Source organism: Ranitomeya variabilis, chromosome 1, assembly GCF_051348905.1.
Source record: "Ranitomeya variabilis isolate aRanVar5 chromosome 1, aRanVar5.hap1, whole genome shotgun sequence".
In the NCBI taxonomy this organism is placed as follows: Eukaryota; Metazoa; Chordata; class Amphibia; order Anura; family Dendrobatidae; genus Ranitomeya; species Ranitomeya variabilis.
The window spans coordinates 586,444,345-586,470,746 of NC_135232.1; the positions used below are offsets into that span (position 1 = coordinate 586,444,345).

Sequence of the window (26,402 nt, forward strand, 5' to 3'; positions counted from 1 at the left end):
TATCATGGGCTTCTGTATGGACAGCATACTCATAGTGTGCAAAAACTAGCAGCAACGATAGCAGAATATGACACAAAAATTACATAAGAGCCTAGTGCATATAGACACGAGCAGATATATAGGCTCGAAAAATGGAGACCAGTGTAAACAGTGTAAGTCTAAGGGTACTGTCACACATTGAAATTTCGATCGCTACGACGGCACGATTCGTGACGTCGCAGCGTCGTACTATTATCGCTCCAGCGTCGTAGACTGCGGTCACACGGTGCAATCACGGCGCTGGAGCGATGCTGAAGTCCCCGGGTAACCAGGGTAAACATCGGGTTGCTAAGCGCAGGGCCGCGCTTAGTAACCCGATGTTTACCCTGGTTACCAGCGTAAACGTAAAAAAAACAAACAGTACATACTTACATGCCGGTGTCTGTCCCTCGGCGAAAGCTTCTCTGCACTGTGTAAGCACAGCGGCCGGAAAGCACAGCGGTGACGTCACCGCTGTGCTCGCTTTCCGGCTCTGGTGCTTACACAGTGCAGAGAAGCTGAGACGCCGGAGGACAGACACCGGCATGTAAGTATGTACTGTTTGTTTTTTTTACGTTTACGCTGGTAACCAGGGTAAACATCGGGTTACTAAGCGCGGCCCTGCGCTTAGTTACCCGATGTTTACCCTGGTTACCAGCGAACACATCGCTGGATCGCTGTCACACACAACGATCCAGCGAGTGATCAAGCGACGAAAGAAAGTTCCAAACGATCTGCTACGACGTACGATTCTCAGCAGGGTGTCTGATCGCAGTAGCGTGTCAGACACTGCGATATCGTAACGATATCGCTAGAACGTCACGAATCGTACTGTCGTAGCGATCGAAATTTCAATGTGTGACGGTACCCTAACAGACTCTTTCAACCGAAGACCTAGTAGTCACCAGTACAGCACCTGGGTCCCTGTTAGACCCATAAAATGATATAAAGCTTGGGACCCCTCTAGCAGGTAATGCAGATATAGTGCTAAGATGTACAAAAACACGCTATTGATCTATAGAAATACCATTATTGAAAACAGATGGTCCCCCAGCACTTAAAGATGATAAATAAATAGTAGGCAGAGTAATGATGTTAATATGCGTCTACATCTTTAAACCAGACCCATACATGCAATACACTAATACACCGGCCAATACCATAGCCCAAAGGGTTATACATAATACCCCACACTAGCAAGACCAGGCACTAAGAAAGCGGGTGCCCAAAGCGTGTCCCACACAGCGGTGGCTTCGTCAGACCCCTGGACCACTTGGAATTTTCCCGTTTTCTAGTACACGACATGGTAAAACCAATGATGTCATTCAAAAGTACAACTCGTACCACAAAAAACAAACCCTCACATGGCCATAGTGACGGAAAAATAAAAAAGTTATGGCTCTGGGAAGGAGGGGAGCGAAAAACGAGAGCGCAAAACCGAAAAAAGCTCTGAAGGATAAGGGGTTAATAAACTGTATTTATACCAGGCTAAGGAGGGTCTCTACTTGTCATTCGCATAGTAGCCCCTCCCCTTCTATCCCCCTCATCACTGATTGTATGTTTTATTCGTCAATCATTTGTTAGCCACACCTCCTGAGCAGTTCTTAATGTTCATTGGTCACTTTTCTTGTCAATCATATAACGCCTCGCTATGTACATAAACACGCCCGTTCAATGATAATCACGCCCTCATGGGAAGCGCGAACTTTTCTCTTTTCTGGCTCCTCCCATTTTCTCAGACTCCGCCTTTTCGCCTTGTCCTCGCTGCTGCGGTGACGTCACTTCCAGCCAGTGCGCGGGTTCGGTTCCGGAGGGAAGACTTCCGGACCGTCACCCCGGCAACCGAAGATAGGAGGAGTACCGGGAAACGGGGAGGAAGAAAAGAGCGCGGAACGGTGCAGCTGCCGGTATGGTGACCCCAGGTCTGGCCCCATGCGCTCACAATGCGGAGACACGTGTGTGCAGAGCGCTCTAATCCGTATAGTGAGACAAGTGCCAGATTATCAATCGGTCTGGATTATTGGACAGGTCCAAAAATAATGGCGTGCAGTGAATTAGCAAGAATTGTGTGTCATTCTGAAGGATGATGGGAGGAGTGGTCCTGGGGGCATAAGGCTCTGATGGGTGGTGCCGGCCGGGGTCCCTCAGGATCGGTTATGGTCATGTGACCTTTTCAGAGGCGGTGTGCAGCCATTGGATGAGGTGGTCATGTGACACTGGGGGGCAGAGTGCACGTGACACATTTGGGGAGCTTTTGAGGCGATTTTTATTCTATTTTTCGGTGACTTTGGTTTTTAGCCCCTTATTTTACAGTAAACGATCACCCCCCCCCCCCATCCGCATGAATCGTCCGCTCGTCACCGGGGCGTAATTACAATACGGCTTTAAGCCCTACAAAGTGTGTTGGGGTAAAGGGGCTTAGTATATACAGGGCTGTGCCGAAAACTGCCTAAAAGTGCGACAGGCAATGGTTTTATCAATTAGCAAAGTGAACGAATAAAAGAGGAATATAAAACCCATCATCAGTATCTGGTGACCGCCCGTCACCTCCATCATCAGTATCTGGTGACCGCCCGTCACCTCCATTATCAGTATCTGGTGACCGCCCATCACCTCCATCATCAGTATCTGGTGACCGCCCGTCACCTCCATCATCAGTATCTGGTGATCGCCCATCACCTCCATCATCAGTGTCTGGTGACCGCCTGTCGCCTCTATTATCAGTATCTGGTGACCGCCCGTCACCTCCATCATCAGTATCTGGTGACCGCCCGTTGCCTCCATAATGAGTATCTGGTGACTGCCCGTCGCTTCCATCATCAGTATCTGGTGATCGCCCATCACCTCCATCATTGGTATCTGCTGACCGTCTGTCGCCTACATCATCAGTATCTGGTAACCCCCCATCACCTCCATCATCAGTTTCTGGTGATCGCCCGTCACCTCCATCATTGGTATCTGGTGACCGCCTGTCACCTCCATAATGAGCATTTGGTGACTGCCCGTCGCTTCCATCATTAATATCTGGTGACCGTCTGTCACCTCCATCATCAGTATCTGGTGACTGCCCGTCGCCTCCATCATTAGTATCTGGTGACCGCCCGTCACCTCCATCATCAGTTTCTGGTGACCGCCCATCACCTCCATCACCAGTTTCTGGTGACTGCCTGTCGCCTCCATCATCAGCATCTGGTGACCGTCTGTCGCCTCCATAATGAGTATCTGATGAGTATCTGGTGACCGCCTGTCGCTTCCATCATTAGTATCTTGTGACTGCCCATCACCTCCATCATCAGTTTCTGGTGACTGCCTGTCGCCTCCATCATCAGTATCTGGTGACCGTCTGTCGCCTCCATAATGAGTATCTGGTGACCGCCTGTCGCTTCCATCATTAGTATCTGGTGACTGCCCGTCACCTCCATCATCAGTATCTGGTGACCGCCCGTCACCTCCATCATCAGTATCTGGTGACCGCCCGTCACCTCCATTATCAGTATCTGGTGACCGCCCGTCACCTCCATCATCAGTATCTGGTGACCGCCCGTTGCCTCCATAATGAGTATCTGGTGACTGCCCGTTGCTTCCATCATCAGTATCTGGTGATCACCCATCACCTCCATCATTGGTATCTGCTGACCGTCTGTCGCCTCCATCATCAGTATCTGGTAACCCCCCATCACCTCCATCATCAGTTTCTGGTGATCGCCCGTCACCTCCATCATTGGTATCTGGTGACCGCCTGTCACCTCCATAATGAGCATTTGGTGACTGCCCGTCGCTTCCATCATTAATATCTGGTGACCGTCTGTCACCTCCATCATCAGTATCTGGTGACTGCCCGTCGCCTCCATCATTAGTATCTGGTGACCGCCCGTCACCTCCATCATCAGTTTCTGGTGACCGCCCATCACCTCCATCACCAGTTTCTGGTGACTGCCTGTCGCCTCCATCATCAGCATCTGGTGACCGTCTGTCGCCTCCATAATGAGTATCTGATGAGTATCTGGTGACCGCCTGTCGCTTCCATCATTAGTATCTTGTGACTGCCCATCACCTCCATCATCAGTTTCTGGTGACTGCCTGTCGCCTCCATCATCAGTATCTGGTGACCGTCTGTCGCCTCCATAATGAGTATCTGGTGACCGCCTGTCGCTTCCATCATTAGTATCTGGTGACTGCCCGTCACCTCCATCATCAGTATCTGGTGACCGCCCGTCACCTCCATCATCAGTATCTGGTGACCGCCCGTCACCTCCATTATCAGTATCTGGTGACCGCCCGTCACCTCCATCATCAGTATCTGGTGACCGCCCGTTGCCTCCATAATGAGTATCTGGTGACTGCCCGTCGCTTCCATCATCAGTATCTGGTGATCACCCATCACCTCCATCATTGGTATCTGCTGACCGTCTGTCGCCTCCATCATCAGTATCTGGTAACCCCCCATCACCTCCATCATCAGTTTCTGGTGATCGCCCGTCACCTCCATCATTGGTATCTGGTGACCGCCTGTCACCTCCATAATGAGCATTTGGTGACTGCCCGTCGCTTCCATCATTAATATCTGGTGACCGTCTGTCACCTCCATCATCAGTATCTGGTGACTGCCCGTCGCCTCCATCATTAGTATCTGGTGACCGCCCGTCACCTCCATCATCAGTTTCTGGTGACCGCCCATCACCTCCATCACCAGTTTCTGGTGACTGCCTGTCGCCTCCATCATCAGCATCTGGTGACCGTCTGTCGCCTCCATAATGAGTATCTGATGAGTATCTGGTGACCGCCTGTCGCTTCCATCATTAGTATCTTGTGACTGCCCATCACCTCCATCATCAGTTTCTGGTGACTGCCTGTCGCCTCCATCATCAGTATCTGGTGACCGTCTGTCGCCTCCATAATGAGTATCTGGTGACCGCCTGTCGCTTCCATCATTAGTATCTGGTGACTGCCCGTCACCTCCATCATCAGTATCTGGTGACCGCCCATCACCTCCATCATCAGTTTCTGGTGACTGCCTGTCGCCTCCATCATCAGTATCTGGTGACCGTCTGTCGCCTCCATAATGAGTATCTGGTGACCGCCTGCCGCTTCCATCATTAGTATCTTGTGACCGCCCGTCACCTCCATCATCAGTATCTGGTGATCGCCCATCACCTCCATCATCAGTGTCTGGTGACCGCCTGTCGCCTCTATTATCAGTATCTGGTGACCCCCCCCCCCCATATCACCTCCATCATCAGTTTCTGGTGACCGTCTGTCGCCTCCATAATGAGTATCTGATGAGTATCTGGTGACCGCCTGTCGCTTCCATCATTAGTATCTTGTGACCGCCCGTCACCTCCATCATCAGTATCTGGTGATCGCCCATCACCTCCATAATGAGTATCTGATTACCGCCCGTCGCCTCCATCATTAGTATCTGGTGACCGCCCGTCACCTCCATCATCAGTTTCTGGTGACCGCCCATCACCTCCATCACCAGTTTCTGGTGACTGCCTGTCGCCTCCATCATCAGCATCTGGTGACCGTCTGTCGCCTCCATAATGAGTATCTGATGAGTATCTGGTGACCGCCTGTCGCTTCCATCATTAGTATCTTGTGACCGCCCGTCACCTCCATCATCAGTATCTGGTGACCGCCTGTCGCCTCTATTATCAGTATCTGGTGACCCCCCCATATCACCTCCATCATTAGTATCTGGTGACCGCCTGTCGCCTCCATAATGAGTATTTGGTGACCGCCTGTCGCTTCCATCATTAGTATCTGGTGACCGCCCGTCGCCTCCACCATCAGTATCTGGTGACCGCCCATCGCCTCCATCATCAGTTTCTCGTGATCGCCCGTCGCCTGCACCATCAGTATCTGGTGACCGCCCATTGCCTCCATCATCAGTTTCTGGTGACCGCCCGTCACCTCCATCATTAGTATCTGGTGATCACCCGTTGCCTCCATAATGAGTATCTGGTGACTGCCCGTCGCTTCCATCATCAGTATCTGGTAACCCCCCCATCACCTTCATCATCAGTTTCTGGTGATCGCCCGTCACCTCCATCATTGGTATCTGGTGACCGCCTGTCACCTCCATAATGAGCATTTGGTGACTGCCCGTCGCTTCCATCATTAATATCTGGTGACCGCCAGTTACCTCCATCATCAGTATCTGGTGACCGCCTGTCGCCTCCATAATGAGTATTTGGTGACTGCCCATCGCTTCCATCATCAGTTTCTGGTGATCGCCCGTCGCCTCCATCATCATTATCTGGTGACCGCCTGTCGCCTCCTTCATCAGTATCTGGTGACCGCCTGTCGCCTCCTTCATCAGTATCTGGTGACCGCCCGTCGCCTCCATCATCAGTATCTGGTGACCGCCCGTCGCCTCCATCATCAGTATCTGGTGATCGCCCGTCGCCTCCATCATCAGTATCTGGTGACCGCGTGTCGCCTCCTTCATCAGTATCTGGTGACCGCCCGTCGCCTCCTTCATCAGTATCTGGTGACCGCCTGTCACCTCCATCATTAGTATCTGGTGATCGCCGGTTGCCTCCACCATCAGTATCTGGTGACCGCCCATCGCCTCCATCATCAGTTTCTGGTGATCGCCCGTCGCCTCCATCATCAGTTTCTGGTGATCGCCCGTCGCCTCCATCATCAGTATCTGGTGACCGCCTGTCGCCTCCTTCATCAGTATCTGGTGACCGCCCATCGCCTCCATCATCAGTATCTGGTGACCGCCTGTCGCCTCCTTCATCAGTATCTGGTGACCGCCCGTCGCCTCCTTCATCAGTATCTGGTGACCGCCCGTCACCTCCATCATTAGTATCTGGTGATCGCCGGTTGCCTCCACCATCAGTATCTGGTGACCGCCCATCGCCTCCATCATCAGTTTCTGGTGATCGCCCGTCACCTCCATCATCAGTATCTGGTGACCGCCCGTCGCCTCCATCATCAGTTTCTGGTGATCACCCGTCACCTCCATCATCAGTATCTGGTGACCGACTGTCGCCTCCATTATCAGTTTCTGGTGATCGCCCGTCACCTCCATCATCAGTATCTGGTGACCGACTGTCGCCTCCATTATCAGTTCCTGGTGATCGCCCGTCACCTCCATTATTGGTATCTGGTGACCGCCCTTTGCCTCCATAATGAGTATCTGGTGACTGTCCATCGCTTCCAACATCAGTTTCTGGTGATCGCCCATCACCTCCATCATCAGTTTCTGGTGATCGCCCATCAGTTTCTGGTGATCGCCCATCACCTCCATTATCAGTTTCTGGTGATCGCCCATCACCTCCATCATTAGTATCTGGTGACTGCCTGTCGCCTCCATCATCAGTATCTGGTGACCGCCCATCACCTCCATCATCAGTTTCTGGTGATCGCCCATCACCTCCATCATTAGTATCTGGTGACTGCCCGTTGCCTCCATCATCAGTATCTGGTAACCGCCCATTGCCTCCATCACTTCTTCTCATCACTTGTACACAGTTTGTGAAGGATCTCGTTAGGAGAGTACCCAACATCTTGGAACACTGAGGCCAGATCTCCTGTGTATGAGGCTTGTGCAGATCCTTCTGTGTCTTCATGTGATCCCACAGACGGGATGATGTGATATCAGGGCTCTCTGGGGATCTGATCATCACCTCCAGGACTCCTTATTATTAATGACATCGGCTGGATGTTGGGGGTAGTTCTCCGGCTGCAGAATACATTTGGAGACCATCATGGTATTGCATGATGGGTAAGTATCGGCCGGAGTTCTCAACACTGAGGACACAATTAATCCTGAGCAAATCCACAGATCCATTTGCTGACATGCAGCTGCAGACTTACAGGACCTTACACCATCTTCACTGTTCCTGAGGACCCTCATTATTGTCTCTGGATGGAAGAAGCTGGCCCCACTGGTTGTTTTCAGATCTGAGCTGAGGCCACTGCTGGGCGTCATCCTGTGTTTTTCATCTGCTGCACTAAGTTTCCTTGGCTGACCTCTGCATCTACTTGTCCTCAATGCTGAGAAATCCTGGCAGTTACAGTGGGGTGTACTTGATCCCTTGCTGATTTTGTAAGTTTGCCCACTGACAAAGACATGAACAGTCTATAATTATAAGGGTAGGTTAATTTTAACATTAAGAGATAGAATATCAAAAATTAAATCCAGAAAATCACATTGTATAATTGTATTTGCATTTTGCAGTGAGAAATACATATTTGATCCCCTACCAACCATTAAGAGTTCTGGCTCCTACAGACCAGTAAGACGCTCCTAATCAACTTGTTATCAGCATTAAAGACAGCTGTCTTACATAGTCACCTTTATAAACGACTCCTGTCCACAGACACAATTAATCAGTCTGACTCTAACCTCTACAACATGGGCAAGACCAAAGAGCTTTATAAGGATGTCAGGGACAAGATCATAGACCTGCACAAAGCTGGAATGGACTGCAAAACTATAACAAAGACGCTGGGTGAGAAGGAGACAACTGTTGGTGCAATAGTAAGAAAATGGAAGAAATACAAAGTGACTCTCAGTCGCCATCAATCTGCGGCACCATGCAAAATCTCACCACAAGGGGTATCCTTGATCATGAGTAAGGTGAGAGGTCAGCCTAAAACTACACGGGGGGGACTTGTTAATGATCTCAAGGCAGGTGGGACCACAGTCACCAAGAAAACCATTGGTAACACATTACGCCGTAAAGATTAAAAACCTGCAGTGCCCACAAGGTTCCCTGCTAAAGAAGGCACATGTGCAGGCCCATCTGAAGTTTGCCAATGAACACCTGGATGATTGCGAGTGATTGGGAGAAGGTGCTGTGTTCAGATGAGACAAAATTGAGATCTTTGTGATTAACTCAACTCGCCGTGTTTGGAGGAAGAGAAATGCAGCCTATGACCCAAAGAACACCGTCCCCACTGTCAAGCATGGAGGTGGAAACATTGTTTTGGGCTGTTTCTCTGCTAAGGGCACAGGACTGCTTCACCACATCAGTGGGAGAATGGATAGAGCCATGTACCGTAAAATCCTGAGTGACAACCTCCTTCCCTCCACCAGGACATTAAAAATGGGTCGTGGCTGGATCTTCCAGCAAGACAATGACCCAAAACGTACAGCCAAAGCAACAAAGGAGTGGCTCAAAAAGAAGCACATTAAGGTCATTGAGTGGCCTAGCCAGTCTCCAGACCTTAATCCCATGGAAAACTTATGGAGGGAGTTGAAGTTCCGAGTTGCCAAGCGACAGCCTCAAAATCTTAATGATTTAGAGATGATCTGCAAAGAGGAGTGGACCAAAACTCTTCCTGACATGTGTGCTAATCTCATCATCTACTACAAAAAATTTCTGACTGTTGTGCTTGCCAACAAGGGTTTTGCCACCAAGTATTAAGTCTTGTTTGCCAGAGGGATCAAACACTTATTTCTCACAGCAAAATGCAAATATATTTATATAATTTATACAATGTGATTTTGTGGATTTTATTTTTGATATTCTATCTCAATGTTAAAACTAACCTACCCTTATAATTATAGACTGTTCATGTCTTTGTCAGTGGGCAAACTTACAAAATCAGGGATCAAATACTTATTTCCCCCACTGTACTTCTCCATCATGTAATATCGTCAGGGAGGTGTTTGACTGGCTCCAAATTTATTCTTCAGCTTTACCCCGAAGATCCAGCCAATGTCATTAATCACGAGGATTTTTGGAGGTGATCGTCGGACCCCACAGATTGCTGATCTCTCATCATTTTGTCTGTGGGATCACATGAAGAGACAGAAGGATGTGCACAAGCCTCACAGATGAGATCTGGGGTCAGGTCTCCAAGATGTTTGGTACAACTTCCCTTCCCGACATGCGCCATACTAGTACTGCTCTGTGGGAACTGCGTTCCCGCAAACCGCAGTACTAGTACGGCGGCACGATCGCGCGGTCTCATGTTGCACTAGCGCTGATCGTGGGCATTTAACCCCTCTGATGCCGCTGTCAGTAGTGACAGCGACATAGAGGGGCATCGCGCAGGGACGGGGGCTCCCTGCACTCTCCCACCGGAACAACGCGATGCGATCGCGTTGTTCCGGTGGTCTCCATGGAGTCCCCGGATCCAAAATGGCGGCGGGGCTCCTTCCGGGTCCTGAAGTGAGCCTCCTGCACTGCCTGTCAGATCGCTGATCTGACACAGTGCTATGCAAAGTGTCAGATCAGTGATCTGATGTAATATAGTGATGCCCCACCCTGGGACAATGTTATAAAGTAGAAAAAATAAATAAATAAATCCCCAAATAAAGAAAAAAATAAATATTTTCCAATAAATCCTTTTATTTATGTAAATAAAAAAAAAAAACCCAATAAAATACACATATTTGGTATCGCCGTGTCCGTAACCACCCTCTCTATAAAACTATCCCACTAGTTAACCCCTTCAGTGAACACCGTAAAAAAATAAATAAAAAACGAGGCAAAAAACAATGCTTTATCATCATATCGCCGAACAAAAAGTGCAATAAAATGTGATCAAAAAGACGGATATAAATAAACATGGTACCGCTGAAAACGTCATCTTGTCCCGCAAAAAAAAGCCGCCATACAGCGTCATCAGCAGAAAAATAGAAAAGTTATAGTCCTCAGAATAAAGCGATGCAAAAACATTTTTTACCCTTCACCATGACAGCACCCACTGGAGAGATAGGGATCCGCCCCAAGGAACAGGAAACCTACAGAGACATAAAAGGGGGCGGTCCCCCTCTCCTCCTCAGTTTAGGTTTCCTGTTCCCAGGGGACAGGATCTCTGAAGACTACAGAAGATCTTACCTGGGCTAGGAGCATCCGCCTGTGCGGTTTCTGCGGGAACGGCAGGGGATGCAGTCCAGATGCAGCGTCGGGGGAGATTCCGTTAGACGGCTCCCCCCTCGTCTGGCCGGCATGTGGGATGGCTGAGTCCGGGGGAGACGCCGCCGATTCCACAAGAGCAACGCTGCAGAGGTGCGGCCTTGAAGAGGCTCCAGACGCGGACCACCAGGTAAAGGGTCCGGGATCTGCGGCACAGCTGCAGCGGCAGCCGGTACACCGCTCCATAGCGCAGGCCGGGATAATGGCGGCCGCACATGCGTGGAGCGGTGTAAGAATCCCCAGAATGACCCGGAGGTAGAGGAGCACTTCCGGGTCACTCACACAGCGGTGGGGGAAAGCGCGGTTTCGCGCATGCGCAGTACACCGCTGTGAAAGAAAAAAAAAAAAAAAGTTTACTGACCGGATCTTGGCCTATAAAAAGGGGGAAGTTGCAAACGCACAGGCGATGCAACATGTCGTCCCCAGGCAAGACTGTGGACCCAGCAGGTGAGCCAGCCAGCAGAAGGTCCTCAGATGCCAGCCACAGGAGTGAGACCAAGGATTCAAGATCCAGAAAGTCGCAGCCTCCTATTTTGGTACCGTACAGCTTCACTGGGTGAGTGTAATTTCCCCTCTGCCTATAAAGCTGACACCCTTTTCCACAAATGTCTTCTTCTCCCAGGCCAAAAAGAGACAGAAATCTAAGCACAAGCAATGTGCGTTATGTGACGAGCCTCTCCCAGATTCCCACCCCAAAAAACTCTGCAATCAGTGTATGGCGGAAACAATGCAGAGCCCATCTATGTCGGTCACAGATATACGGGCCATAGTTAGAGAGGAATTACAGGCCATCTCACAGGCCAGTACCCCCCCTAAAAAATCCGGGAAAGAAAAGGCTATATCCAGCTCTGAGTCCGAGGAGGAAGGCGTTATCCACTCAGACTCCTCGCAGGCGTCATCCTCTTCCTCAACACATTCCGACATTGAGGGTCGAGCTTGTTTTCCCCTTGATGGGGTGGACAACCTAGTAAAGTCCATCAGGAATACTATAGGTTGTGAGGATACAAAAGACGACCAAACTGCACAAGACATCATGTTTGCAGGGTTGGCGGAGAGGAAGAGAAGAGCATTCCCAGTAATTCCTGCGGTTAAGGCACTGATAAAGAGGGAGTGGGAGAAACAGGACCAGAGAGGTTTTCTCCCGTCAGCCTCCAAAAGGAAGTACCCCTTTAATGATGAGGAGTTAATTTCATGGACTAAAATCCCTAAGGTGGACGCTGCAGTTGCCTCCACCTCAAAACAGTCAGCTCTACCAGTCGAGGATGCGGGCCTACTTTCTGATCCTCTAGATCGGAAGGCAGAATCGTCACTGAAACGATCATGGGAGGCTTCCACGGGCATATTTAAGCCATCAATTGCCAGCACGTGCACAGCTAGATCCATGCTTGTTTGGATTGATCAGCTGGATCAACAGATCGAACAGGGGGTCTCCAGACAAAAATTGCGGGATGCGATACCACTAATTAGAGGTGCAGCAGCATTCATGGCCGATGCTTCAGCTGACTCTCTTCGCCTTGCAGCAAGATCAGCCGGTCTAATTAATAATGCCAGACGTGCGTTATGGATGAAGAGCTGGAAGGGGGATACGCAGTCAAAGGCTAAGATCTGCGCTATTCCGTGTGAGGGTGAGTTTTTGTTTGGGAAAGCATTAGACGAGATCCTCAAAAAAGCAAAAGAGAGGAAAAAAGCCTTCCCTGACCCCTCAATTCCTTTCTATAGGAAGACCTTTAGGAAGAGGCCGTTCGGGAAAAGAACACAAAATGAAAGATCGTCACGATGGGCCACAAGAGAGGGAAAACAGGGTGGCACTATGTTCAAAGGCCCCCCCTTCCGTAGAGACAATAAATTCTGAAACACCAGACACCCCAGTAGGGGGTAGGTTAAAATTTTTCTTTCCCCAATGGCGAAAAATCACGTCAAGTTCCTGGGTGCTAAATATTATTAAGGAAGGAATGAAAATAGAATTCCTCCAAATTCCCCATGATTCCTTTATTTTAACAACTCTTTCCTCACCAGTGCAACAGAAGGCCCTTGAACTGGAAATTAGAAGCCTTATAGTTAAAAATGTTTTAGTTAGGGTGCCAAAGGGACAAGAGGGTAAAGGGTTCTACTCTCCGTTATTTTTAATCCCTAAACCCGATGGTTCATTTCGAACAATTATAAATCTTAAAAAACTCAATACGTTTATTAAAAATTATACGTTTAAAATGGAGTCTATTAGATCGGCCATTAAACTCCTTTTCCCAAATTGTAGAATGGGCGGCATTGATTTAAAAGATGCCTACTACCATCTCCCTATCCATAGTAGGTATCAAAAATACTTAAGAGTGGCAGTAACTCTTGAGGGGGAGATTCATCATTTCCAGTATACAGCCATGCCCTTCGGTCTCTCCACGGCACCCAGGATCTTCACGAAGGTAATGTTAGAAGTAATGGCCTACCTTCGCCAGAGAGACACATTAATCATTCCCTACTTAGATGATTTTTTAGTTGTAGGAAATTCGTCCCTTCAATGTGCGGAACGATTAGCGGACACTGTCTCGTCCTTAGAAAGCCTGGGCTGGATCGTCAACTATAAAAAATCCAGACTCATCCCACTTTCTCTTCAGACATTTTTGGGGTTTAATCTAGATTCCATAAAACAAAAATGTCTACTTCCCCAAGAAAAAATATCTCTTATAGAGGGTAAAGTAGTGGCGGCCATTCACAAACCTCAAATGTCCCTGAGAGCAGGAATGTCCTTGCTAGGATCCCTCTCCTCCTGTACTCCAGCCGTTCAGTGGGCACAACTTCATACCCGAACATTACAACATCAGATACTTCGGGAACAGAGAAAATTTCTGGGGCACCTTGAATCGAAAATAACTTTATCCGAGAATGTCTTATCCTCCTTAGAATGGTGGCTAGATAAAGACAACCTAGCGGGGGGTGTCCCTTGGGTAATATCACCATCCCACACGATAACTACGGACGCTAGCCCCCACGGGTGGGGCGCACACATGGGAGATAGATTCTGCCAGGGAACCTGGGATAAGAATGAGGATTTATATTCATCAAACCTGAAAGATTTGAATGCGGTAAACTATGCACTGCGTCAATTTCTCCCACAGCTACGAGGAAGCCACGTCAGAATCTGTTCAGACAACACTACGACAGTGGCGTATTTAAACAAACAAGGCGGCACAAGATCAGACGCTCTAATGTCTTCCGCAAACAGTACCTTAATCCTGGCCGAAAAGCATCTGTTGTCCCTCTCGGCAGTCCACATCAAAGGAGAGGACAATCAACAAGCGGACTTTCTAAGGGTACCGTCACACATTGAAATTTTCATCGCTGCGACGGCACGATTCGTGACGTCGCAGCGTCGTATAATCATCGCTCCAGCGTCGTAGACTGCGGTCACACGTTGCAATCACGGCGCTGGAGCGATGCCGAAGTCCCCGGGTAACCAGGGTAAACATCGGGTAACTAAGCGCAGGGCCGCGCTTAGTAACCCGATGTTTACCCTGGTTACCAGCGTAAACGTAAAAAAACAAACAGTACATACTCACCCGTCGGTGTCCTTCAGGTCCCTTGCCGTCTGCTTCCTGCTCTGAGTGCAGCCGTACAGTGAGAGCAGATCGCAGCACCGCTGTGATCTGCTCTCACTTTCCGGCCGGCACTCAGAGCAGGAAGCAGACGGCAAGGGACCTGAAGGACACCGACGGGTGAGTATGCACGGTTTGTTTTTTTACGTTTACGCTTGTAACCAGGGTAAACATCGGGTTACTAAGCGCGGCCCTGCGCTTAGTTACCCGATGTTTACCCTGGTTACAAGCGAAGACATCGCTGGATCGCTGTCACACACAACGATCCAGCGATGTCAGCGGGTGATCAAGCGACGAAAGAAAGTTCCAAACGATCTGCTACGACGTACGATTCTCAGCAGGGTGTCTGATCGCAGTAGCGTGTCAGACACAGCGATATCGTAACGATATCGCTAGAACGTCACGAATCGTAACGTCGTAGCGATGGAAATTTCAATGTGTGACGGTACCCTAAGTCGACACACTCTTCATCAAGGAGAATGGTGTCTCAATCCTCACATTTTTCACAAGATAACATTGTTATGGGGCAAACCCCAAATAGACCTGTTCGCTACAAAACAAAACAAACAAGTCCAGAAATTCGCATCTCGGTCCCGTGCAGATCACCCGGACATTCTAGATGCCCTTCAAACACCATGGCAATTCAAGCTAGCGTATGCTTTCCCTCCGATAATTCTGCTTCCACAAGTAATACGGAAAATCAGGGAAGAGCAGGCCAGGATAATACTGATAGCGCCATTCTGGCCCAAGAGACCATGGTTCTCGTGCCTGCGGTCAATGTCGGTGACGGATCCTTGGGTCCTTCCCTCAATCCCAAACCTTCTCTCTCAGGGACCTTTCTTCCACCCTCAGGTGGACAGCCTCCACCTGACGGCCTGGAATTTGAAAGGCAGATATTAAATTCCAGGGGTTTTTCAAAAGGCCTAATTGATACACTCCTGCTTAGCAGGAAACCATCTACAACAAAAATTTACACCAAAGTATGGAAGAAGTTTCTTCAGTTCCATACTAGTTCAAACCCCTCTGAAGTCCCAATAAAATCTATACTAGAATTTCTACAGAAAGGGAAAGAGTTAGGTCTGTCAGTTAACACACTAAAGGTCCAGGTGTCCGCTCTCGGTGCCCTCTATGGCCATAATATTGCTGGTAATAAATGGGTATCCCGCTTCATCACGGCCTGTGAACGAGTTACTCCTGTCCACATACCTAGGGTAGCTCCTTGGGATCTAAATCTAGTCTTAGACTCTCTAACAGAATCTCCGTTTGAGCCTATAGACACAGCATCTTTGAAACACTTGTCGTTAAAAACAGCCTTCTTAGTAGCCTTAACATCGGCTAGAAGAGTCAGCGACATTCAGGCCTTGTCGATAGATCAACCTTACCTTCTCACATTTCATGACAGACTAATCTTAAAACCGGACCCCTTATACCTTCCTAAGGTAGCAGGGAAGTTCCACAGGTCACAAGAGATACATCTTCCTACCTTCTTTAAAGACCCCTCTACTCCTGAAGAACAAAAATTTCATACTCTAGACGTCAGGAGAGTAGTTTTGCAATATATTGAAAAAACTAGTAGTTGGAGGCAGAGTAGGGCTCTGTTCATATCCTTCCAGGGCAAAAAGAAAGGATATGGAGTCACAAGAGCAACATTATCCAGGTGGATAAGAGACGCTATCCGGTTGGCCTATTCCATGAAAAATGAAGAACCTCCGGAGGGTATCAAAGCACATTCCACCAGAGCCATGGCTTCTTCCTGGGCCGAAAAAGGGAACGTGCCAATCGAGGATATATGTAAGGCTGCAACTTGGTTGGCTCCTTCCACTTTCTATAATCACTACAGGCTTGTCCTGTCTTCCGACTCTGACCTACACTTTGGCAGGACTATCCTCAGCACGGTGGTCCCCCCCTAGGTGTTGGTCTCTGGAAATCTCTCCAGTGGGTGCTGTCATGGCGAAGGGTAAATAGCCGGATTACTTACGGTAATGCTCTTTTAATGAGTCCATGACAGCACCCAGTCACATCCCTCCCTAATAAAAGCCAATGTAATTACTTCTATGAAGTTTATATTCTGATGATACATTGTGATGGTTGACTAACACTGGCGGTCCTCCGGGTACTCTGAAATTAAACTGAGGAGGAGAGGGGGACCGCCCCCTTTTATGTCTCTGTAGGTTTCCTGTTCCTTGGGGCGGATCCCTATCTCTCCAGTGGGTGCTGTCATGGACTCATTAAAAGAGCATTACCGTAAGTAATCCGGCTAATTTTTTTTAAATAAAATAGTTTTTATTGTGTAAAAGCGCCAAAACTTAAAAAAAACTATATAAATGAAGTATCGCTGTAATCGTACTGACCCGAAGAATAAAGCTACTTTATCAATTTTACCAAACGCGGAATGGTATAAAGGCCCCCCCCCCCCCCAAAAGAAATTCAGGAATTCCTGGTTTTTGTTCATTGTACCTCACAAAAATCGGAATAAAAAGCGATCAAAAAATGTCATGTGCCCGAAAATGGTACCAATAAAAACATCAACTCGTCCTGCAAAAAACAAGACCTCACATGACTCTGTGGGCCAAAATATGTATAAATTATAGCTCTCAAAATGTGGTAACGCAAAAAATATTTTTTGCAATAAAAGGCGTCTCAGCGTGTGACAGCTGCCAATCATAAAAATACGCTAAAATACCCGCTATAAATAGTAAATCATTCCCCCCTTCATCACCCCCTTAGTTAGGGGAAAAATAATAAAATTTAAAAAATGTATTTATTTCCATTTTCCCATTAGGGTTCGGGTTGGGGCTAAAGTTTGGATTTGGATTATGTTTACGGTAAGGGTATGTGCACACGTTGCGGATTTCTTACAGAAATTTCCTGAAGAAAACCGGAAATTTTCTGCAAGAGATCCGCATTTTTTTTTTTTGCGTTTTTTTTGCGTTTTTTTTTTCGCATTCTGCAAGCGTAATTAGCTTGCAGAATGCTAAAGTTTTCCAAGCGATCTGTAGCATCGCTTGGAAAACTGACTGACGGGTTGGTCACACTTGTCAAACATACTGTTTGACAAGTGTGACCAACTTTTTACTATAGATGCAGCTTATGCAGCATCTATAGTAAAAGATAGAATGTTTAAAAATAATAAAAAAAATAAAAAAATGCTTATACTCACCCAGACATCTCCTCAGCGGCGTCCGTTCCTCTTCCTATAGCTGGTCTGTGCGCACAGGACCTTCCGTGACGTCACGGTCACGTGAGCGGTCACATGACCGCTCACGACCAATCACAGGACAGTGACGTCATCGGCAGGTCTTTCACCGCACACCAGCTACAGGAACCGAAGCGACAGCATGCAGTGGAGGCGGGAAGACATCGAAGGTGAGTATAGGACTATTTTTTATTTTAATTCTTATTTTTTGACCAATTATATGGTGCCCAGTCCGTGGAGGAGAGTCTCCTCTCCTCCACCCTGGGTACCAACCGCACATAATCTGCTTACTTCCCGCATCGTGGGCACAGCCCCGTGCGGGAAGTAAGCAGATCAATGCACTCCTAGGTGTGCGGAATCCCCTGCAATTCCGCATTTTAATGAACATGTTGCTTTTTTTTCCGCGATGCGATTTTTTCGCGGAAAAAAAGGCTACATTTGCACAAAAAATGCGGAATACACTTAAAATAATAGGAGGCATATGTAAGCGTTTTTTTCGCGTTTTTATCACGTTTTTATAGCGAAAAAACGCGAAAAAAACGCGAAAAATACTTAACGTGTGCACATGGCCTAAGGGTTGGGATTAGGGTTAGAGGTCTATCAGGGTTAGGGGTGTGGTTAGGGTTGAGATTAGGGCTGGGATTAGGGTTAGGGGTGTGGTCAGGGTTATGGTTAGGGTTGGGATTAGGCTTAGGGGAGCATTGGGGTTAGGGTTGGAGTTAGAATTGGGGGGGCTTCCACTGTTTAGGCACATTAGGGGCTCTCCAAACGCGACATGGCGTCCGATCTCAATTCCAGCCAATTCTGCGTTGAAAAAGTAAAATGGTGCTCCTTCCCTTCCGAGCTCTGCCATGCGCCCAAACAGTGGTTCCCCCCACATAAGGGCTATCAGCGTACTCGGGACAAATTGGACAACAAATTTTGGGGTCCAATTTCTCCTGCTACCCTTGGGAAAATAAAAAACTGCTGGCTAAAAGATCATTTTGTGGAAAAAAAAAATGATTTTTTTAATTTTCACGGCTCTACATTTATAAACTTTAATGAAACCATTGGGGGTTCAAAGTGCTCACCACACATCTAGATTAGTTCCTTAGGGGGTCTACTTTTCCAAAATGGGGTCAGTTGTGGGGGGTTTCCACTGCTTAGGCACATCAGGGGCCCTCCAAACTCGATATGGCGTCCTATCTCAATTACAGCAAATTTTGCATTGAAAAGTCAAATGGTGCTCCTTCCCTTCCAAGCTCTGCCATGCTCCTAAACAGTGGTTTACCCCCACATATGGGGTATCGGCGTACCGATACTGACGGTGTAGGTAGGCGATGGGCCGTCGCCAGATACTGACGGTGTAGGTAGGCAATGGGCCGTCGCCAGATACTGACGGTGTACAGTCATGGACAAAAATTTTGAGAATGAGACAAATATTAATTTTTCCAAAGTCTACTGCTTCATTTTTTTCTAATGGCAATTTGCATATACTCCTGAATGTCAGAGTGATCAGCTTAACAGCAATTACTGTACTTGCAAAGTCAATATTTGCCCAGAAAATGAACTTTAACCCCCAAAACACATTTCAACATCATTGCAGTCCTGCCTTAAAAGGAGCAGCTAACATCGTTTTAGTGATTGATCCATTAACACAGGTGTGGGTGTTGATGAGGACAGGGTTGGCGATCAGTCATGATTAAGTAAGAATGACATCACTGGATACTTTAAAAGGAGGCTGGTGCTTGGTATCATTGTTTCTCTTCAGTTAACCATGGTTATCTCTAAAGAAACACGTGCAGCCATCATTGCACTGCCCAAAAATGGCTTAACAGGGAAGAGTATCGCAGCTACAAAGCATTGTCAACCTCAGTCAACAATCTATCGCATCATCAAGAACTTCAAGGAGAGAGCTTCCATTGTTGTAAAAAAAGGCTCCAGGGCGCCCAAGAAAGACCAGCAAGCGCCAGGACCGTATCTTAAAACTGTTTCAGCTGCGGGATCGGACTACCAGCAGTGCCGAGCTTGCTCAGGAATGGCAGCAGGCTGGTGTGAGTGCTTCTGCATGCACTGTGAGGCGGAGACACTTTGAGCAAGGCCTGGTTTCAAGGAGGGCAGCAAAGAAGCCACTTCTCTCCAGAAAAAACATCAGGGACCGACTGATATTCTGCAAAAGGTACAGGGAGTGGACTGCTGAGGACTGGGGCAAAGTCATTTTCTCTGATGAATCCCCTTTTCGATTGTTTGGGACATCTGGAAAACCGCTTATTCGGAGAAGAAGAGGTGAGCGCTACCACCAGTCTTGTCTCATGCCAACTGTAAAGCATCCTGAAACCATTCATGTGTGGGGTTGCTTCTCAGCCAAGGGAATCGGCTCACTCACAGTCTTGCCTAAAAACACAGCCATGAATAAAGAATGGTACCAGAATGTCCTCCAAGAGCAACTTCTCCCAACCGTCCAAGAGCAGTTTGGGGCCCAACAATGCCTTTTCCAGCATGATGGAGCACCTTGCCATAAAGCAAAGGTGATAACTAAATGGCTCATGGAACAAAACATAGAGATTTTGGGTCCATGGCCTGGAAACTCCCCAGATCTTAATCCCATTGAGAACTTTTGGTCAATCATCAAGAGACGGGTGGACAAACAAAAACCAACAAATTCTGGCAAAATGCAAGCATTGATTATGCAAGAATGGACTGCTATCAGTCAGGATTTGGTCCAGAAGTTGATTGAGAGCAATAAAAACCAGAGGGCAGCAGATCATGTGAAAATATAATTTTGGTGTCATTCTCAAAACTTTTGGCCATGACTGTAGGTAGGCGATGGGCCGTCGCCAGATACTGACGGTGTAGGTAGGCGATGGGCCGTCGCCAGATACTGATAACCATTTAAATTTCTTTTTTGTTTGTTCGCTTGAGAAAAATAAACCAATAATCTTTCTATTCTGGAAGCTTCTTACTTTGCAGCATTTTTCCCCACCTGCCTAAAACATTTGGTAGCGCTGTAGTAGCGTTGGAGAGCACTTAGCTCGGGTCATTGGAGCAAGCATACCGCTGATGTGAACGGTCAGTCCTCAGGATCTCACCCCTTTGGTACATGGAAAGCCATCTGGCAGGAAGAGGAAAGTTGCCCACTCCTATTGCTATGTGCCCACGTTGCGGATTTCTCTGCGGATTTTTGCATACAGTTTTTGAAAAATCCTCAGGCTGTGTTATACCTGCGGATTACCCACGGGTTTACCGCAGATTTCCTGCGGTTTTTGTGCGGATTCCACCTGCGGATTCAAATTGAGGAGCAGGTGTAAACTGCTGTGGAATCCGCACAAAGAATTGACATGCTGCGGAAAATACAATGCAGCGTTTCCGAGCGATATTTTCCGCAGCATGTGTAATGGCGGATTTGGTTTTCTATGGTTCTGTATACCGCATGGAAAACAGCTGCGAATCCACAGCGGCCAATCCGCTGCAGATCTGCAGCCAAATCCGCAACGTGTGCACATACACTATTAGGCTATCATATGAGAGCCATTTTAACCCCTTCATTCCCAGTTTGATTTCACCTTCATGACCAGGCCAAATTTTTACAATTCTGACCACTGTCACTTTATGGGGTAATAACTCTGGAACGCTTCAACAGATCCCATTGATTGGGACATTTTGTCTTTTTTGTGACATATTGTACTTCATGATAGTGGTGAATTTAAATTGACTTTAATTCTTACAACCTTAAATCAGTCATGTCACACAAAATAGTTGATAAATAACATTTACCACATGTCTACTTTACATCAGCACAATTTCTGAAACCTAATTTTTTTTGCTAGGAACTTATAACGGTTAAGTTGACCAGCGATTTCTCATTTTTCCAACAAAATTTACAAACTAATTTTCTTAGGGACCACCTCACATTTGAAGTGAGTTTGAGGGACCTATATGACAGAAAATTCCCAGATGTAACGACATTATAAAACTACACCCCTCAAGGTGCTCGAAAAAAAATTTTAGCCCCAAATTTGGTATTTTCACAAGGGTAACAGGAGAAAATGGGTCATACAATCTGTTGTGCAATTTTTCCTGAGTATGCTGATACCCCATATGTGGGGAAAACTACTGTTTGGATGCATGGCCGAGCTCCTAAGTGAAGAAGCACCAAATGAATTTTGCAGTGCAAAATTGGCCGGAATAGATAGCGGACACATGTGACATTTGATGAGTCCCTGACACGGCAAAACGTCAGAAACCCCACAAATGACCCGATTTTGGTAATTACACCTTTGTAGGAATTCATCTAGGGGTGCAGTGAGCATTTTTACCCAGGCGATTCACAGAATTGTATAACATTGGGCTGAGTCAATTGAAAATTAACATGGTTTCTACTAAAGTGTTGCTTTGGCCTCAAGTTTTGAATTTTCTTAAATAGTTGTAGGAGAAAATGAACTGTAAAATTTGTTGTGCAATTTCTCTTGAGTGCACCAACACCCTACATGTAATCAGGAGCTACTTTTCAGGCACAGTGCAATGCTCAGAAAGAAAGGAGCCCCAGATTACAGTGCAGACTTTACTGTTATGGTTTGCGGGTGCCATGACCCACTGGGACTGGGAGAGAACAGCAGAATCCCCCATAAGCGACCCCATTTTACCACCAAAATGTTGTCTTAGCTTCAGATTTTACATTTTCACACACGAAGTGGGTAAAAATGGCACCAAAATTTATCCCACAATTTCTGCTGAATGTGGCAATACCCCATATGTGGCTGTACAGTGCTGCTTAACCATACAGAGAGACTCGAGCGGAACGGAGCGCTATTTGCCTCCTGGAGCGCAGGTTTTCCTCGAATAGTTTGCGGACTGCATATAAAGAGCCCCTAAGTGCCAGAAGAGCAGAATCCCACCTCAAGTGACCCCTTTTTGAAAATTATACCCCTTTGGAATTTATCTACAGATGTAGTGTCAATTTTGACTCCGTGGGTGTTTTCCGGAAACAAGCAGCAATGAATGTTGCCGAGTGAAAATTGCAAACTGCCGTTGTAGTGACCAGTCCGTTTTGCCCAGCTTGTGCTTCTGGAGACACCACCGGTAAATTATGCGGACTCTCATCGCTACAGAAGTAACAAAAATATGGGCTCTAAATGTGGTTTAGGCACACTGCGGCTTAGAAGGGAGGGGGACATTTGGATTTGGGGGTACAGAATTCACTGGATTTCTTTTGTGGGGTGAGGAGCCATTTTGCTTTTCCAGAGTCTTTGTACTATCAGTAACGAAGAAGCCCCCTATATTTCCGTTAACAGGTGACAAACCTGAGTGGGGACTTGCTTTTTTGTGATTTGAGTTGAAGCTTTTATCAATTGGGTACATTTAAAATAACATTTTGGATCACAGATAAACAGCGCGCTACACTGGCCACTTTGTGGTTTCTATCTAAATCTGACATGATTCAGATGAACCCCCCCCCCCCCCCCAGGGATCCATTCACTATAATGAGGCAGCAGAGTTACTCAAAACTTTGTCTGGCCTCTGTTCAGCGGTGTCCTTCTTTTTGAAATGCAGAAAACTGTAGCCAGTGGCACTTTTATGCAATCCTAAAAAAGACAGACGGCGTCCACAGTGCTTCCAACTGCTTCATTATAGGGAATCCTCTTTCGGGGGATCCATCTGAATCTCTTATTTCAGAGAATTACATGGAAACCCCAGTGTAAGCGCTCAGTGCAGAGCACAGGATGAATGTGCGCCAAGCCTTACTGCGATCTTTGGGAGGTAGAATGAACAAATCAGCAGCAGGTGAAGAATTGGTGACATATAGAGTACAGACCAAAAGTTTGGACACACCTTCTCATTAAAAGATTTTTCTGTATTTTCATGACTATGAAAATTGTAAATTCACACTGAAGGCATCAAAACTATGAATTAACACGTGGAATTATATAAGTAACAAAAAAGTGTAAAACAACTGAAATTGTCTTATATTCTAGGTTCTTCAAAGTAGCCACCTTTTGCTTTGATGACTGCTTTGCACACTCTTGGCATTCTCTTGATGAGCTTCCAGAGGTAGTCACCGGAAATGGTTTTCACTTCACAGGTGTGCCCTGTCAGGTTTAATAAGTGGGATTTCTTACCTTATAAATGGTGTTGGGACCATCAGTTGTGTTGTGCAGAAGTCTGGTGGATACACAGCTGATAGTCCTCCTGAATAGACTGTTAGAATTTGTATTATGGCAACAAAAAAGCAGCTAAGTAAAGAAAAACGAGTGGCCATCATTACTTTAAGAAATGAAGGTCAGTCAGTCCGAAAAATTGGGAAAACTTTGAAAGTGTCCCCAAGTGCAGTGGCAAAAACCATCAAGAGCTTCAAAGAAACTGGCTCACATGAGGATCGCCCCAGGAAAGGAAGACCAAGAGTCACCTCTGCTTCTGAGGATATGTTTATCCGAGTCACCAGCCTCAGAAATCGCAGGTTAACAGCAGCTCAGATTAGAGACCAGGTCAATGCCACACAGAGTTCTAGCAGCAGACACATCTCTACAACAACTGTTAGGCTAGAGTCACACTGCAGCGAGATACGGCCGAGTCTCGCAGGTTAAAAAGAAGCTCTGGCGCCGGCACTCCGGAGCGGAGCGTGCAGCTCCATGTATTGCTTTGCGGCTGCACGCTCCGCTTTGGAATGCCGGGGCCAGAACTTCTTTTTAACCTGCGAAACTCGGCCGTATCTCGCTGCAGTGTGACTCCGGCCTTAAGAAGAGACTTTGGGCAGCAGGCCTTCATGGTAAAATAGCTGCTAGGAAACCACTGCTAAGGACAGGCAACAAGCAGAAGAGACTTGTTTGGGCTAAAGAACACAAGGAATGGACATTAGACCAGTGGAAATCAGTGCTTTGGTCTGATGAGTCCAAATTTGAGATTTTTGGTTCCAACCACCGTGTCCTTTGTGCGACGCAGAAAAGGTGAACGGATGGACCCTACATACCTGGTTCCCACCGTGAAGCATGGAGGAGGAGGTGTGATGGTGTGGGGGTGCTTTGCTGGTGACTCTGTTGGGGATTTATTCAAAATTGAAGGCATACTGAACCAGCATGGCTACCACAGCATCTTGCAGCGGCATGCTATTCCATCCGGTTTGTGTTTAGTTGGACCATCATTTATTTTTCAACAGGACAATGACCCCAAACACACCTCCAGGCTGTGTAAGGGCTATTTGACCAAGAAGGAGAGTGATGGGCTGCTACGCCAGATGACCTGGCCTCCACAGTCACCAGACCAGAACCCAATCGAGATGGTTTGGGGTGAGCTGGAAGGCAAAAGGGCCAACAAGTGCTAAGCATCTCTGAGAACTCCTTCAAGATTATTGGAAGACCATTCCCAGTGACTACCTCTTGAAGCTCATCAAGAGAATGCCAAGAGTGTGCAAAGCAGTCATCAAAGCAAAAGGTGGCTACTTTGAAGAACCTAGAATATAAGACATAATTTCAGTTGTTTGACACTTTTTTTGTTAAGTATATAATTCCACATGTGTTAATTCATAGTTTTGATGCCTTCAGTGTGAATTTACAATTTTCATAGTCATAAAAATACAGAAAAATCTTTAAATGAGAAGGTGAGTCCAAACTTTTGGTCTGTGTATATGTATATATATATATATATATATCTCACACTGTAATGCATGAGAGCTGCAGCTTTACACTGGAAGATTGCCTGTTGCACCCTGCTGCTAGCTGGGTCTAACAGGCCACCGTAGTTGGCAGACCCTGAGGTCGTCATGTGACCTCCAGCTGCCATGTGCCATGACAACCCTTGGCCCCCTTCTGATCCTGTCATGGGGTGCCGGAGGGGTGTGAGAACAAACATCTGTCTTATAAACTTGTAAATGCTATAATCACTAATGATCGCAGTTTCTAGATCATGACACAGGGTTAATCTCATTAGGACCTGAGCCAATCAGGTCCCGATGATGTCGAAATTCCGAGCTATCGCTCTGCACCGTCATCCCGGCACTTGCAGGACTCTGGGGGGTCCCAAGCACTGCAAGACCACCGAGCGTACAGAAACGTCCACACTGAGCTACATTGTATTGGGGATAAGTACCTCGATTTGCTGATTGCCATAGGGCCCGGTGCTCCGACCACTAACACATTATCACTTTTTCTGCATTTGCCTGTCACTGAACAACCCCTTTAAGTGCTGGTCAATTTTGCACTTTTTTTTTTATTGCACAAATGTCGGAAGCGGAAAGGTTCCTATGGAATGTCTGTCAACTTGATGGAACAGAGTGGGCACTACTAGGTCCAGTCTGAGAACTGTGATTTCCCAGCGGGATGGAGCTCCTAGTGGAAAGGATAGAGCGTAGAGATGAGCCAAACGATTCAAGAGCTCTGCTCCAACAGCTTATAGTCTCACTGCTGTAACAGTAAAGAATCCTTTCAATCAGAGATGAGAATCCATTTCCAGGACCCGTGAGAAGCATTTCCTACCTGCAGAAATCCCCCTGCTTCTCCTTCTGTTAGATTTTGGCAGGTAGTAGGTGGGGCGCAGGGTTCCTGGTAATGGATTCTCTCATTTCTAATAGGATTTTTTACTGTTAGAGCTGATAGAAGGCTACGTTCACATTTGCGGTCGGCGCCGCAGCGTCGCCGTATGCGCCCCTATATTTAACATGGGGGCGCATGGACATGCGTCGCACTTGCGTTTTGCGCCGCATGCGTCCCTGCGGCGCACGCGTCTGGGCGCATTGGACGCAGCAAG

The 26,402-nt window shown here is 47.3% G+C and overlaps 1 protein-coding gene across 5 annotated transcripts in view; it reads left to right on the forward strand.

Annotated features, from left to right (window-relative positions):
* Positions 1-26,402, forward strand: part of SETDB1 (SET domain bifurcated histone lysine methyltransferase 1) — a 158,503-nt gene that overhangs the window by 95,932 nt on the left and 36,169 nt on the right. For 2 of the 5 annotated variants that reach the window (XM_077257873.1, XM_077257898.1), the window contains exon 1: positions 1,788-1,925. The exons of 1 other annotated variant lie outside the window; for it this stretch is intronic. Coding sequence is in view for 2 of the 4 variants with exons in the window: in XM_077257890.1 (XP_077114005.1) it covers positions 1,928-1,940 (13 nt within the window). In the remaining 2 variants the exon portion in view is untranslated. Of the gene's footprint in view, positions 1-1,787; positions 1,941-26,402 lie in introns of those variants that run through there. 2 more of the 5 variants (XM_077257890.1, XM_077257863.1) reach the window with 2 other exon arrangements.